Source organism: Tasmannia lanceolata, unplaced genomic scaffold (assembly GCF_043159265.1).
Source record: "Tasmannia lanceolata isolate RefF3 unplaced genomic scaffold, GAP_Taslan_0.1 ptg000037l, whole genome shotgun sequence".
Classification (NCBI taxonomy): domain Eukaryota; kingdom Viridiplantae; phylum Streptophyta; class Magnoliopsida; order Canellales; family Winteraceae; genus Tasmannia; species Tasmannia lanceolata.
This window is the reverse complement of record NW_027518714.1, coordinates 53,951,714-53,968,700: the sequence shown is the minus strand read 5'-3', so window position 1 is coordinate 53,968,700 and position 16,987 is coordinate 53,951,714. Positions and strand designations below refer to the sequence as shown.

Here is a 16,987-nt window from a genome sequence, read left to right as displayed (position 1 = left end):
AAACATAGTTGTATCATTTCCCTTCCCGAAAACCTCTTGCGAACCAATTAAAGAAAAAAAGGCAGCTGGGTTTTTTACAAATATCAAAATAAGGTTGTGCTGATAACATTTCCCTTCTATTGTTCTTCCTCGTCTCTATCTTTACAATCATTTTTTAGGTTTTTTCTAATTTGTTTCTATTTTCCTCCTTATTTATATAGATATTTTATTTAGAGTGCTGCTACGGAGATTGAGAGTGGAACCGAATAAATCCTCACATGTCACATGGCATGGGAGGGGTGGATAAAAAGCCAAAAATCAAAGAGCAAGATTGCTAATGTGCGAATAGACTATTTGTTCGGAGAAATTATATGATGAAGGGCCTTATGAACAAGTACTCATCATCCCATCCTTTACATTTGATCCAACAGCAGCTCACTTTTTGAGGAGCTGCTGTTGGATCAAATATCAATGGTGGCACCTTTATCGTACGACCTTTACGTGTTCATACGCCCTTCGTCCCCTACTTATTTACCATATCATTATTCTAATAGAAACAATGAATATAAGTAATAAAAAGAAAAGAATGAAAATCACTAGAAATGCTAGGCTGACAAGCACCCTTGCAAAAACCAGATAAAAGTGCGCCCCCACTGGTGAATAGCCATTATGATGGCACAGAAAATTACAACCTTAACGGTCATAAATGGATATTGACCAATGTGGGGCACCTTTTTACCCGGCTTTTGCAAGGGCGACTGTCAATCTAGCATCCTCTAGAAAAAATTACTACACTTAATTTTTTGCCTCTATTAGTTGGGTTTTGTTGCTCTAAATAAACTAGAACAAGTATGGTTCTAAAGAATAAATTGACTACTCTCAATTGCATTTTTCCCACACTTATCCTCTTTGAACGCTCTTAAAACCATAAATATGTGTTGCCTCTAAAGAACAGTTTATGGCACTCCAAATTTTTTGCCACTCTTAAAATCCATAATTTTTTTATTGCCGCTAATTAAGGAACAAATTTACTACTATTAATTATCATTTTAGGGTGCTAATTTTTTATTGCTCTTAAAAATTTGCATGCTAAATCCCCTCTGCCATTGTTATGAATTTTTACATTTGCATTTTCGCCCTTTCACTCTATTTCTTCCCCTTGTTCTTGGTTTTCCTTCGTCCCATTTGAAGAATTTCTCTGACTACGGTACCCCAACGTTTATTTCAGACACTTATCATCTTCGGTAGCATTTTTCGAAGAATCAGATAGGTTAGCTTGTTTTTAAATATTTTTGGATTATTTTTTTTATCGGTAAATCGACTTGTTAGGTCTAAAATTGGTAACAGGTTATGGTAGGGCCGGAAGGGCTGATCTGGGCCTGAAGGGCTGATCTCTGCCTGAAGGGCTGATCTGGGCCTGAAGGGCTGATCTGTGCATGAAGGGCTGATCTGGGCCTGAAGGGCTGATCTGTGCCTGAAGGGCTGATCTATGCCTGAAGGGCTGATCCGGGCCTGAAGGGCTGATGGAGTCCTGCGCTGCACAAGGGCACAGACAAGAAGACAAAGGGTCAGAAGACCGACCCGGAGTGGTGCTCCGGACGGACGCTTCGACACTCAAGTCAGTATGAGCAGGAGTGCAGAGCAATGTCAGAGCAAAACACTAAGGGTCTTAGATTTCAGAACCCTCACCTTAGCACAAGTGAAGGCTATTTATAGTGATTCTGAGCCACCTGTCCAGGACAGGTGGTAGCACCTGACTGGACCAGGTTTCATGCCTAGTAAGGGCAGGTGGAAGTCCCTGATTGGTCCAGGCAGCATACCTAGCAGGGGACAGGTGTGGGCTTTGCAGTGGTCCCTGTGAGGGCCACGTGTCAACAGCCGATTGGTTGCATATTTTGGACCCCATCACGACTCTAGACATTTTTCTTAGATCATAAAATCATTCAACTGGGGGGAGACTTGGGAGGGAGAGAGTGTGCAGAGCATGAAAAGCTCCTTTACATTTGTGTTGTTTTTTATATAGGGATGGATCATGGATATGTCCATAGGACTATGTTTTTTTCCAACTTTTGATAGGTTCATAAGAGCTTTTTGGTAGTTGTAATATCAAAACATAATTGTGTTGAAATCATTTCCCTAAATTAATCAAGCCATTTCTTCTTATTTTGTTCAATAGTAAAAATTAAACATGAACCCTTCACAAGAATAGGCGATCATTAAAAACAAGTTAGCAATTAAGGAGATAGAATTGTGAGACGCCAAAGGAAAAGTTAGCTGGGACAGAGAGAGGGCTGGCCTAGTTGAAATTAGAAATAGTTGAGAAAGATGAACAATTGGTGGCACAAAAGAATTAGTAGTTGTGATAGGAGAAGAATTGACGTCAAAATACTTAAATTACTGTTATGAAATTAGAAATTGATGGGAAATTGCCACAAATGAATCAGCAAATGTCATAGTGGAAGAATTGAAAGCAAAAGTAATACGATGCTTGGAAGAGAGACTTAATTAATCTCACGTTCGGGGAGATATCCTCAAAAACAAGAAAAGAATAGGGGAAGAAGAAGACACTTTTTCATTGATTGCCCAAATTGAAGATTACAGCTTGTTTTTAACATAAAGACTTTCCTACATAATATAGATCTCCTACTGAAAATAGAATAAGACAACTACTATAAAATCTACTCATTATAGAAGAAGGAAACTAAAAACATTCTTGCTGTAAGTATAATAAGAAAACTTCTAAAAATACTAAGATGAAAATAGAAGGCTAAAGATATGTTCGTATAAAAAAGATATTGATTTTGGCTGCATGAAGTTAGAAATTGATGTGAAATAGAAGAAATTGGCTGAGAGAGAGATTTCAATACCCAGAAAAGAGAAAGACTAGACGGCCAAAGACCATTAACTGCACAAAAATAAAGAATGTTTGCTACCAATTTTTTGTAATTGCAAGGGTTTATTACAGCAAATCAAGAAAGGGAAAAAGGCTAAATGCATAAATATTGAAGAAGTGTTGGGGTTCCACACAAAAGCAAATAGTCCCACATTGGTAAAGTGAGACAGATGGGGATGGGTTATAAGGGAATGGGCACCCTCCCTCTAATGGCTAGCTTTTAAGGATGAGTTCTACACGGGTCCCAACAAATGGTATCATAGATCAGGGCATGGTAACCCCGGTTTGCCTCCAAGGGCGGAAATGTCCCTTGGGGAAGATATTGAAAACCCCAGTTTAGGATCTCATGGTTCCCACGTAGCCACCGCGTGGTGAGGCGAGATTGTCCACGTTGCTTCCGCATGGAGGGGGAGATTGTTGGGGTTCCACGCAAAAGCAAATAGTCCCACATTGGTAAAGTGAGATGGATGGGGATGGGTAAAAAGGGAATGGGCACCCTTGCTCTACGAGCTATTATTTAGGGGTGAGTTCTACCCAATATGGAACAAACTTTATTATCATGGGAGAATGTAAAAGGAAAATTATTCTAAGGAAGTAAAACCTATCCAAATGTTTATTAAAATAAGGGGAGATTAGAATTTTTACCAAAATTGGGTGAGAGAAATTTTAATAGCTAAAAAAGAGAAAGAATAGGCTGCAAAAGAGTAAATCCTTTCCTTTTAATCTCTACAATTCTTCTTGAACCTCTACCCTTGAAGATTTACTCTTAAAGCTTACAATCTCTACACAAATGACTTATAGACACAAAACACTCATAATATAGCTAAATACATTAAACACTTTGTTGTAGTCAGTATCCAAAGCAATATCATAGGAACTTCTAATTGACTCTTTTGATAATCTAGCTTAGACATTAAGAACTCTAAACATACAATGACTTTTATAGTTTCCACAAATAATAGCTATCCTAGAAGACCACTAAGACTTTTCACAAAACCATAAATATTAATTTTGATTTGCTATTTCCAACACCCTTCCTTAAATCAAAATCCGTCCGAAAAAACAGAAATTTCTAATCATCATCTCTTTAACCAGCATTTGCATATGATGAAATCTTCATCCTTAATTTGGTAATTTCATCTTCAAGAAATAGGTCACAGAATAAATAATAACACTTCAGGGTCATCGGCCTAGTCCACATATTACCATAGAACGTTGCGGTCCACAAGACACGCTATTTTCACTGATGATCAATGGTGTCGGAACTCATTCCTACACATATACCTTTTGAGAGGGCCTACGTACATTTCCCATGGGCGAGATCCACATAGTTGCCAACGCATTATGCCCCATTGGCAGGACAGTTCACAATTCACATTTTAACCTTAGCCTCCACAAGAAGTGTCCGGAACAAAGTAAGCAATAGATATGCAATGTACGTGTGAAACATGTGTTCATCAAAAGTCATAGATGAAGTTATTGCCAAGGTTTTAAATTTCGACCGGTTGAGAACGAAACTGAAATTGGGTTTACCCGAAATGGTATAAAATTTTGACCGAAATTTAAGGGATTTCAAGATTTTTTATCATTAAATAATACTTTCCCGTAATTTCAGCCGAAAGTACCGAAATTTCAGCCGAAATTTCGGGGATTTTGTCCGAAATTTTCTCAAGAATAAAATATTGTTTTATTTGATTTTGTTGATTTCGCCTGAAATTTCAAGATTTCGGCCAAAAATTTCAGTTACGGTGAGGACCGAAATCACTCCCGAAACCAAAATTTAAAGCCTTGGTTATCGCAACCAAAGATATATTTTTCTCAAGGGTTTTGTTAATGAGTGCCCAGGAGTACTCGTTAAGGTGCACTGGAAATGTAAATCTACACATTGTTTGAGAAAAAAGACTCAAAAACCATGTAAAACTCTTAATCCCCATGTAAAACTCTTAATCGCCATGTAAATTTATTGTAAATTTACATTTTCAATGCACCTTATTGCCCTGGGGGAACTCGTTAACAAAACCCTTTTATCAATAGGGTGCTCAATATCAAACTTGTCGAGATGGTTCAAAGGAACATGGAACATGGCAAACATAGGCATGCTAGACACAAATCCAAGGACGAAATAATATTTCACACGGTTCCGCATCTATTCGAATACATAAAAGATCGCAGGTACGACCGGAGGCAAGCTCGGTTGACCAAGTTGGTGTTCAATTTACTGAACTCGAAATCGACCCTCTGTCTGATTTTTCACTAAATTTGGGCGCCTCCTATCTTCTTCGTTTCTCTTCGGAATCGCGCGATGTTGGGCTCCTTGGAAAGCTCGTGTCACGAGATTTCCAATAAGCTCAACAAACATGCCAGACTCTTGTCTGAAATCCACCGGAGATGGAAAAAAAAGCAGAGAAAACCTCCCACTCCCACCCCCACAAACCCTAACTCATACTAAACCATAAAATATAAGGATTCACAAAGAAAATCTTAATCTGAATCAACTTGTTACCTCGATTCGATCCTTCTGGTGATGAAATAGTCTCCTTTGGCTAACAAATCTCCTCAGGATCTTCTCCACCCAAAAAGAACCGAGCTACGCCCTTACTATACTCTAAACTAGTAGGGCTAAGCTTGGAGCTTGGAGATGGAAGTCTTCTTTCGTTTCTCGACGGTGAAGGAGGACAAAGTTCATGAGCTTATTATCCTAAGTCGGAACAAGTTGATAGGATCCCCTTTTTGTGCCCTCATGCCCTCCCTGTCGCAGGGGCTCTTAAGAGGAATTAACCTGAGATTAGTATTTATAGTCAAGTTTATTAGCCCTAATCCAGATTTTCAGGCTTTTGACAAAAAAATCTTCACTAGTTCGAAAATTACAATTTAGGGTATTTCAGCCTGCATGCACAAAAGAGAAATCATCTTCCACTGAAAATAATGATCACTTGAGATAATCACAAATCCACTAACGCAATCCTTTCCCCTCAACTATCCCAACCCGGAGGATCAAACCAAAGAGCGCCCAACATCTAAGCAAAACAACTTTCACTACCCACACATTCAAGCTTTCTCACTAGTTTTTACATAAGGTATATCATTACTTTTGTCTTCTAAACCTCTCTCTCTCTCTCTCTCTCTCTCTCTCTCTCTCTCTCTCTCTCTCTCTCTCTCCTAATCCAACTAAGAAACTACGAGAGGCATCCAACTCAACCGTCCAAGACAACTTCTCTATACAAATCCCATCACAAGACTAGATGAAATCCCACTTGCATGAAACAAGGCACCAATCACCCCCCCCCCCCCCCCCCCCCCCCCCCCCAACACACACACACTGACTTGCTTGCTATATTATTTTGAAATGTTGCGAACGTGATTTAATCAGCTTCACCTGCAATTAAATAGGTGTCATGAGATATGAGATTGGTAAAGAGAGCGTTGTTGGTGTGTGAATCACATAAATAAAGGAGGTGAAAGGAGGTGGAATTTATCTTTGCTTCCATTAATACCAAAGGCTCCCTTCCCTTCTTTCAAATTTCACCTCTCATGCAACCTGCTATAAACCTAAAATCTCACCACTCCACCAATCCACTATTTTCTCTCTTCTTCAAGGTTCAAAAGCTCACACACCCATCTGCCTGTTTTATTCGTTTGTTTGATTTCTTGTTTCATGACTTTCCTTATGTTTCAACCTACTTGGAATCTTCAAGTGTGGGTTTTTTCTTATTCTGAATGGATAAATCCAATTACATTACCCATAAAAAAAAGTCCAGTTACATTAACTGCCCACAAAATATAGCAATTTACCAGACGTAAATCCTTTTGATTTTTACACTGTTGTTGGTCAAGTACTAAAATAAAGCCAGATAGATTGTTTTTACATGGACTGAATGAAGTCAACCCACATGTTATATAATGGAGAAAGAGGAAGAGAACCACTCAGTATGCTTACTCTTACTATCTCTATCCCTCTTGTTATTTTCTTGTCCATTTGATCTATTTCAAATGCTGTTTAATTTGGAAACTGAAATGTTGCAGGCAAATCTTCCATCAAGTTTTACTGAACTGGACTACTCTCTATACTACCACCACCATCCTCAGCTTCTAAATCCAAGAATTGAAGAGAATTCAGAAGACAGTATTGGGATGATTGATTACATGTTAAATAATCCTCAATATAGCTCGACATCTCTCGAAAAATTGAGCTTCTCAGATGTGATGCAATTTACTGATTTTGGATCTATGTTGGCCTTAAACCCTCCACTTGATTTCAATAAAACAAGTATAGAGAGTAGGGTGAAAATTATTGAAGAAAAGGATGATAGAGGAGAGGAAGAAGAAGCTCGGGTCTTCGAGAACACATCGGAGAGGCTTCGTCTTCTAGGAAGTATTAACAATAATGGTGTTGATGCTAAGAACAGACGAAAGAGGCCGAGATCTGTTAAGGCAAATGAGGAGGTGGAGAGCCAACGAATGACTCATATCGCAGTGGAACGCAACAGAAGGAAGTTGATGAATGAACACCTCCGAGTGTTGAGGTCTCTCATGCCAAGCTCATATGTGCAGAGGGTAATGTATAACAGAAAGCCCTAATTTTCCTTTATTTTATCCTTTCTGCCCCTCTTTATAAAAAGAACTTGGGTTTTGATGTTTGTTTTGTTGCCTCAATTTTGAAGCTGTGAGAGTAAACAATTATGATAAGAGATTGTTAGTTTTGATCTAAAAAAGACTAGGTTTTCTTAAATTGAATAAAAAAATAGAAAGAACTGGATTGAAAGTTGAACCAACCTCTTGGCTGCCTTGTTGGTAAACGGCCTTGACTTTAGACCTTTAGATTGTAGGTTTGGAGGATTGGGATCCGAAGAAATCTCTTCAAAAATGAATTAGAAGTTTAAAAAAAGAATAAATTTCATGGTTCTTTTAATGTAAAATTGATCAACAAAGAGATGACATTGCATGATTTTTATCAATGTTTGATTGAAGAAAATAATGGGTATTTCTGTTGAAGAAAATTTTGAAAAGGAAAAGAGAGATAATTTGCTCATGAGTAGGAACAAGAAACTAAAAATAAAAAGAGAGAGAATTCATCTACTGAGTAGAAACAAGAACAAAGGTGTTTTTTTTTTAAAGTAGTGTAAATTTACAGGGTGACCAAGCATCAATTGTAGGGGGTGCCATTGAGTTTGTAAGGGAAATGGAGCAACTTCTTCAGTGCTTACAATCCCAAAAGCGACGACGATTATTTGGCGGGGAAGGCGCTCCTCTACCTATCGGCGATTCTCCTTCGCCGATGATCCCACCATTCTTTCCCTCCTTGCCACTCCCTAATGATCAAATCAGGTTTCTTGAATTTAACAATGCCTTCTGTGAAGAAAATGCCGAGGTCAAATCTTGCATAGCCGATGTCCAAGTCAAGCTCTTGGGCTTCGATGCGATGATCAAGATCCTCTCTCGAAGGAGTCCCGGTCAGCTCCTTAAGACAATAGTAGCCCTCGAAGATCTTCAGCTCAACATTCTCCACACAAACATCACCACCATTGAACAAACTGTTCTCTATTCCTTCAATGTTAAGGTAACATTATCTAAACCCTCCAATCTCTTTATCTCTATTTTTCTCTTAGTAAGGGTGCAACTTGGGTTAGGTCTGGTTGAGTTTTTGCTAAAAAAATTAAATGAATAGGAATCAATTTGAACCCTAACCCAAACAGATTTTATGGTAAAAACTCAACTTTTGGGAATTCGGGTTGAGCTTTTACCATAAAATCGGGTTCGGTTCGGTAGATTCCTATTTATTTTTTAGCAAAAGCTCAACCTAACCCCACCCAAGTTCACTATCTATCTCTCTAACATGCTTGAAAATCTATGGAATGGTCAGATAGCCGGCGAATTGAGGTTTACGGCGGAGGACATAGCGAATTCAGTTCAACAGATATTCAGCTTCATCCATGCAAGCACCATATGATGAAAATACTATTTCTCTCGTGTGATTATGTTATTGGTACGCTATACTATAGTAAAACCATGTGTAATTATGCTATATTGTACTCTATAATATAGTAAAGCCATTACTTACCAAAGAGATGCTACTTCATAGTTAAAAGTAGTCTGTGCTCTTCTGTCTTTGCTTTGAATTTGTCTGTTGTGGAAGGTTTGGAGACAGACTCTACATGGGTTTTGTGATTTAAAATGTTTTGCACGTATGTGTGTTGAAAGTCAACCTGAATGTACAATCTATCCGTGGGTTGACTTGTCAGAATTGATTTTGTTCTTATTAGGGTGGTTCTGAAATGGTAGCACGCGGGGGGGGGTCCCAAATCCTTTTGGATTGTCCCTCTATTTTTAAATAATCTAAATTATTGAAGGGTCCAACATCTCATATGATTGAGATAAGGAGTGCCATTATCAAAGAAAGGGAGTGCAGTTCTTATTTCACTACTTTTAGAGTACTCTGTCAAAGATACTTTGCTGGTGTTGTTGATGGTACGTGGAAGTCAACATGGTTAGTCTCTCTTAACAGAGAGCCAGGGAAAATTCCATGGAAAGATGAAAAAACCAAGTCTTATACAAGGAACTCGATGTCTATGAGTGTCCAAACCATCTTAATAATGTGTACATGCATGCATCTAGGCATAGGCGTGGGAGATCCTACAACGTGTCCACATATGCTACACATATCTTTACCCAGGCACTCTTTCTCCCCAAGATAAAATCAAGAGAATTGCAGTAATATTGTGAAATACAATGAGCCTAATGAGTGTTTATACAGAGAGGGAGGGCTCCTTCAGTCTATCATCCCTCTCTATATAAACACTCAAAGGATAAACATGGAAAGATAAGCATTGATTGTGGAAAGGGATACAGAAAGAAACATGCTAATCTAACCTAATTGCTAGTCTAATCTAGTTGTCTACTTTATCGGGTAGCCTCATCTATCCAACTTGCTTATTCTATCACCAAGATAATACAATGGTGAATATCAATCCAAACCAACGGTGAAATGTCACATATTCTAACACTCCCTCCCTCCTAGCCTATTCTATGCATGGGTGCATGTAAAATGGTAGGCCTCCTTCCATTGAGACATGAAGAATAAAAATATATTTTATTCTTGGATTCATTTCTTATCCGATGTTTGGCGCAGCCTGTTACTAGTTCTAATTTAAGCCCAAACAACTTTACACTTAAACATCAAGAAAACTATATTTTACTGATACAAAATGCCAAAACAATGCAAGTTCTCACTAAAACAAACCAAAATTACTAGGCACTCGCACTGACAAGTTGATCCTAGCCAGTCGATCATTCCATTAAAGAACTTTTTCAAATTGAATATGGACCATTGACCATACATAAAAAGCTTCTTTTGGCATCATCTCGAGTTGGGATAGGGCAAAAACATGTATAGATTTAAAATGAGCATTGAGAAAAAAGTTGGATAAAAGGGTTGAGGTTCCTATGATTTAGAAAGGGTTAACCACCCCTTCTTCATATGAAGTCGTTTCTTTCTCGTGAACTTTGAAAGGGGCCAGGAAGCATGACATTAAAATAAACATGATTTGGTGAGATTAATCCCAGTCCTTCACAATAAACAGGCTCATATGTCCTTTTTTTTTATGAAAAGAGGTGAAACAGGCACATATTTCCTCCATTTGTTTACGAAATGACTAAACAGAAATGGTAAGTTGAAAATGTGTTAATTTTTAGGAAAAGACAAACAAAAAAGAGTGGAGAGATCTTCTTTCAATGTTGTAATCAAATATAAGTTTGACCATTGAGGAAGTAAAAAAAAGAAAAGTCAGCAGCTCATGGACCTCTAGGGCCCTCGTATGCTGTAAATTTGCCATAGGCAAGCCATTTTTGTACTGTGTGACTTACCTCTAAATTCAAAAGAAAATGGAAAGTACAGAAATGGGAATCCATATCCCTTCTACTTCTATATTAGGTGCAGCCAGACGGACCCTAGGAATTAGGGGTCACTCCAATATCAAGTGGAGAAGTGTGATCAAAACAAGTCAAAAGGAAGTCCTTCTACCGTTGTCAAACAACCATTTCATGGACGGATTTCTCCTTGTTGAACATGAATCGTGTTTTCTCAGATCCTGTTCATTTTGGATTTTGAGCCCAAAACTGATTATTGGAAATTTGAGTCCAATAATCAGTTTTGGGCTCAGAATCAATTCTCAAAATCCAAAATAAGCAGGGTCTCAAGCATTCGTTTATAGGCCAACAATCAGAGAATTAGGATCATCGTTGTCGTTGTGATTTTTGGTCCAAGTACCATTCATGATGGAACCCACATCTCCACATCTCCAAAATTGAATATGCTGCCTAAGAGTAAACGGGCAAGAAACTCGCTTCCAATCAATTTAGAAAGAGGAGAATTCAGCTTTGGAAATCACCAATAATCTAACTTTGGAAGCCCAATAAATTGAATAGAATGAGGAACACAGTTTTAAAGGCTCGCTAGATTCAGGAGAGAAGAATTTAGTTTCCAAAAGCAAGCTTCAATGCAATATCTCAAAGGTTGGATCGGCGTAATTACACGTGATTTCTCCATCTCTTGACACATTTTTGGATGTCAGGATTGCATGATTGCCATGATTTTTTGGACATACGAGATCCAAAGCAAGGACTAGGATTATGAGATGGATGGTTCCGATTAGTCGATGGTGGGACCCACTGTTCAGAACTCATAGTACTTCAATGAGATCACGCACTACCACATCCATCGTTTTGTAATTTGTATAAGCTAAAAGCCAACCAAACACACTGCTTGCCCCGATGGGCCAATGTAGCACACATGATCCTCTCACACTGTTTCTATAAAGGCAAATCACCAGTCATATGACCTATTTGGGGTCCAAGGAAAGAAGTGGTTAAGGCTGTTCCAAATTTCAAAATGCCATCGAACAGCCAATCATAGTTGTAGTTAATAAAGGAGTGACATTATCAAGAGGGAGTGCAGATATCATTACTCATTTAAAAAAAAAAACAAACTTGAATCAAATAAAAAAGAGTTCCCCTGCAGGTTTTTGTATCAGTTTTGTGAAATTTAAATTATCAGGACTCTCATACAAAGCCCTCTAAAGAGCTAGATCCGTGTCTTTGTTGTCCTTAATGTTACAACTTACAAGGGGAGGGAGAGGGAGGGATAAGTGAATAAAAAAAAGAAACAGCCACCGCGAACATCGTCGCTCTTCACTTTGCTGCAAGTGAGAAATGGCACAAACACCAATTGAAAGGACCATAACCGTGTGCCGATAATAATAACAACAAACAGGCCTCTGTTTGCCTCCCCTCCCTCCCTTCCCACGCCACAATCAAAGTAAAAACTGTTCTGCTCTGAGGACATTCATTTTCTTTCTCCATGTAGCCCTTTTTTCCTGGAAGAACCCAAAAAAAATAAATGTACCTGTTCAAACTTCAAACCCACCAATCATGAGGTGTACTCAAAGGGCTGTGGTGGCTGAGGCTCCTCATCCACAGCCATGGCCGAGGCCGCCCCCTGCTGAGCTGTAGTCGATCCACCTCCTGCAGGTGAGACCATAGAAGACGGGGCATCTGTGAGAGCCAGTACCTCTGGTTCTGTGGGCCGCAGATCCCTTAAGAGAACGAACCCAGATGGGGCGGATTTCACGGGCACGTATCTGCTTTCCTCTAGAAACTTGACAAACTTCTCCTGAGCAGGAACCACCCTAGCAGGGTTTGTCAGAATTTCGAAAGAAGGTTCGGCTTCCACCTTCTTTTCTGATGGGGTATCCACCTGAAAAATAGAATATCTTACCCATTAATTTACAGTTGAAACAAGGTAACTAAAGTAGAAAATACAAAGCATTTTCTCAGATCTTATGCATGTCCTGATGCCCGTCTGACAACCCCAGCAGAGATGCATTGGGTTCACAGATTTTAGTAGTTACGTACTTAGGTTTCTAGTGCAAAACAAAGCTGGCTTTAGCAGAGGCATAGCACTTCGCTGTGAGTTTTGAAGGCCATACACTGGAATTAGTAGTTAGGTACTTAGGTTTCTAGTGCACAACAAAACTGGCTTTAACAAAGGCATAGCGCTTCGCTCTGAGTTTTGAAGGCCCTACATTGGAAGTACGTAAGTAAAATAAAAAAGAGTAATACATGGTCAGCTAGGTTAACACCGGTAGCAGTGAATGGGCCAATTGAAAGTCACGCACGCAAACATGCACACACCCGGCCGCACGCACACATGCACACGCGCCCCCGCACGCACACATGCACACAAATTTTCAGCAATCATGCATTTTTCAACAAATCTATCCTTTCTGGAGTTTACATAACAAACGAGGACCGGATAAAGGGAAAGAAACTATACACACTTCCAGAGAAGTAATATAAAGTATGGAGTTTTCCATAAACTAGCATTAGAATCACAATACCTCAAGGAAATTAGTCAACAAGTAACCCAGGTTACTAACCTATTTCTTTGTGAAAGGTAATGATCTCAACAAGAAGGTTTTAAATTTCGTTTCGGTTTCAGTCACCACAAAAACAAAAACATTTCGATTTCGGTTGGAAATTCGGTAAATCAAGGAAACATTTGGAAACATATGCAACTGTTAGAATTTAAAGATTACACCTCATGAAATGCGAGAGATATGCATTGTCATGTCTGTCTGATAATTTAGTACATAACAAATTCCACATGTCAACTCAACTCAACTCAACAAAGCCTTTGTCCCAAACTAGTTGGGGTCCGCTAAATGAATCCTTTAGAAAATTTTCACCAAGAATGTGAAAGGAATCTATTCAGCTCTAATCCTGGCTCTAGTTGGGTTCTTCTACGTGGATCATTTTCTTCCATTCTATCCTATCCAAGGTCATGTTCTCTGTCATGTTCCTAGCTATCATGTCTTTCCTCACTGTTTCTGCCCAAGTTGTTTTCGGTCTGCCCCTACCTCTTTTAACTCCATCAATTTGGCACAAGTCACCACTTCTCACCGGAGCATCCAAAGGCCTGCGTTGGATATGTCCAGACCATCTTAAGCGGTGCTCTCTCATCTTCTCCTCAATTGGTGATAACCCCCACCTTTTTATGAATGTCTTCATTTTTAATTCTATCTAACCCTCTGCGGCCGCACATCCATCTAAGCATTCACATCTCTGTTACACTCATCTTATGCAAACAAATTTCACCTGTAGTTCATATAAATATTTAGACATGCACAACAGAGGGTGACTCACTGACCGTCATCTCATGGCTTAGAGGTCAGCATAAGAATCCATGGAGGTTCGTCAGATTCTTCGATGAGATTTTCGACGGTACCAAATATTTGACTCTATACTTCTTGCTTATCCAGAGATCGGCCAACAAGGTGGCAGACAACTTGACTAGATTGGGGGTGTCGAAAGAAGCCTTGGATCTTTTGGATTCTTTACCTCCTTAATGTATTTTGCTCTGTCTTTAGCGCTTTGCAATGTTATGTCTTCACCTTTGTAATCTGACCATCTCGGTCTTCTTGTTTTAATAAAATTGGCGATCATTCAAAAAAAATGAACAAGAAAATATTGTGTTAGCAAGGGTCACCACAGGTTCATCTCTTCCTTGTTTTGATGATTAACAAACTCAAATTGATTAAGTCTTAAGGACTAATAAATTGCCTTGAGTGTTTTGCTATAGACATGCTATTCACAGGTTTGATTCGTGCTAGCACAATCACTATACTACGGCCAAAGCTTGAGGATGAGCCAAACACATGTCAAAGGACCTAAAGCATACTTGGATCAATCATCCCTTGATAGTTCAATCAAGGTGGAGCTCACATTCAAGCATCCCAAGCAAGCGAACATGCAAAGGAACATTATTGAAGGCCACAAGACATAGAGAAGAGAGAAACATGCAATTCATATTTCATACTATGCAAATCTAGTGGGACTACTGGTCCCCATTGTAATTTTGCTGGTATGAATATATTTGTCAATTTTCAAAAAATATATATATAAATAGATAATATAGTATACGCTAATATAGCATACCACTATTACATTTAGGATTTCGGTTTATGCATTTCGTTCGTTACGGTTTCGGTTTCGGCGGGGATGGAAACGGTAGCATTTCGGTTGCTTCGTGCCAGTTTTGGTGGAAATTTAAAGCCGTGCTAAAAAAAACACAATGGCATTTTGTATTGCTTTTAGAGGATAAAACTGGGTAGGCCTCTAAGTCAATGATAAACACAGTGGCATTTCCCCTATTAATTTGGTCGAATGAAATGTCAAAGAACGCTAACATTCAAATCCTCTTCAGGTGGACCAGCTCTCTTTGGTGCCATCAAATCTGAGTTGCCACAAAAGAATTTTTTTCCTTTTGAAAAGGTAATTTACATTTATAGCAAAAAAGATGCAAAGAGAAGACGAGATGTCCCTACAAAGTATACATAAAAGAAATAAAAAAGGTTAGCCAATAGGGAAACAATTACTAATAGAAAAAAAAACACAAACAATATCTTTCTTAGCCAAAACATATGCTTCTTCATTTGCCACTCGTATCCGGTGATTACCAGGGTGGGAAACAAATTCGGGAAACGAAACGAAAAAACGCATGAAAAAAAATATCAGGGAAACGAGAAACAAGAAAAAGAAAGAAAATCATAGAAAAAACACAAATGAAACACAAGGAAAACACGAAATATGTTGTTTTATAGATTTAAATTTTGTTAATTTCAATTTTCTATTTGAATTTTTCTTATTTTTATTTTTATTACAATATATGCTATTCTTTTCTTGTTTAATATCTATTCCACAATTTTTGATGTGTTTTCTCCAAAATGATTTTCGTAAGTTCCACACATGTTTCTTACATGTTTCACATGCATTTTCTACGAGCGTTGCATACGTTTATCACACGTTTCACACATGATTTACATAAGTTTCTCATATGTTTTCCATGCGATTCAGAAACATTTGTCCAATTTTTTCTTATCATGTTTTGGAAACATTTCCAAAACGCGGGAAACACATTTTAAGGGAATCGAGTTTCCCACCCGCCAGAAACGCGTTTTAGGGGAAACGGGTTTCCCACCCGCCCAAGGAGTTTCCGACAAGTTGGGGTTCGATCACCGCACAAAGATCAACTATCTCAAGGATGATCTGAGCAAGACACCAAGGGCCTTCATATAGTCCCTTAAACCAAGAAATCATACACGAACAAACAAAAAGTCCTTAAATATCCGCAATCACGTAAATAGGGATATAGCATCCATTTCTAATGGGGACCATTCTTGGGCCCATATTTTAATTTTTTTTTATAACAGTGACTTTATTAATTGAAAATAAGCATAGCCAATGGGTGGAAGGGACAAGGTGTACCCCTACAGAAAACAAGTTACAAATATAGAGATTGAAATGAAAACAAAAGCCCCTAAATGCAACCTAACTGTCCAGAGACCCAGTGGAATAATTCTCTGTTACTCGGTTGCAACCCACTCCCACCATCTCTAGCTCATCTGCCTTTTCATTTGCCGACCTAAAGATATGCGAGAAGCTAGGGCTAATGATCGTACAATAGTCCCGGATTTCTGATATGATGCTAGAAAGTTTCCAAGGGCCCATATTCTAATTTTATGTGTCTTTTAGGTGTTTTTAAGTCCTTTAAGTTATAGGAGGGGTATTACAGTCTTTTCCCATCAAAATCACTTATGTTCTTTGAGTTATGAGTGTTTAAAATAGGGCTCAGATATGTATTACGAAAATTTAAGTCATTAGAGGATATTTTAGTCCAAAGTATTAGGTTTTTATTTAGGGTTTTAGAGCTTTCTAGTTCCTTTTCTTTTCTTATTACATAGCCTCGTGGCACTTTTCAAAAAGGCTATGCAATGGAACGAAACAGATTTGAAGTATCTCCCCCCCTCTCTCTTTCTTATGCCTTTTGAAGTGTGATGCTTCATATTAGGTCAATTTTCTATCCGTAAACTCATCTTTCTCTGTTTCTTCATCTTCCCCTTCTCTTTTCTCCCATCACTTTTCTCACCCTTCCCGGTTGGGTTTATAAACTGCTCTTCTTATCCTCTTCATAATTTTAATCTCTTTTCTTGATCTTGATCGCTTTTCATCTTCCTCTTATCTCTTCTCTTGGTCTTGATTTCATTTTGTCGAACTTGATTCCTT

At 38.5% G+C, this 16,987-nt stretch overlaps 2 protein-coding genes across 3 annotated transcripts in view; one reads left to right on the top strand and one right to left on the bottom strand.

Moving 5' to 3' along the window:
* Positions 1-6,482: 6,482 nt before the first annotated feature.
* On the top strand, positions 6,483-8,931 carry LOC143862639 (transcription factor FAMA-like). 2 transcript variants are annotated; one of them, XM_077373701.1, is made up of 4 exons: positions 6,483-6,799; positions 6,896-7,426; positions 8,004-8,429; positions 8,733-8,931. In XM_077373701.1, exons 1-4 carry the CDS (start codon positions 6,773-6,775, stop codon positions 8,817-8,819), a joined length of 1,071 nt encoding a protein of 356 aa, XP_077229816.1. In that variant the 5' UTR covers positions 6,483-6,772; the 3' UTR covers positions 8,820-8,931. The 2 variants fall into 2 exon arrangements, with proteins under 2 accessions (XP_077229816.1, XP_077229815.1); XM_077373700.1 differs by having other exon boundaries at positions 6,483-7,426.
* Positions 8,932-11,841: 2,910 nt separating this feature from the next.
* LOC143862638 (26S proteasome non-ATPase regulatory subunit 1 homolog A-like) overlaps positions 11,842-16,987 on the bottom strand; it is a 36,613-nt gene continuing 31,467 nt past the window's right edge. The window contains exon 14 of the mRNA XM_077373699.1: positions 11,842-12,620. Coding sequence (XP_077229814.1) covers positions 12,294-12,620 — 327 coding nt within the window. The 3' untranslated portion in view covers positions 11,842-12,293. The remainder of the gene's footprint in view (positions 12,621-16,987) is intronic.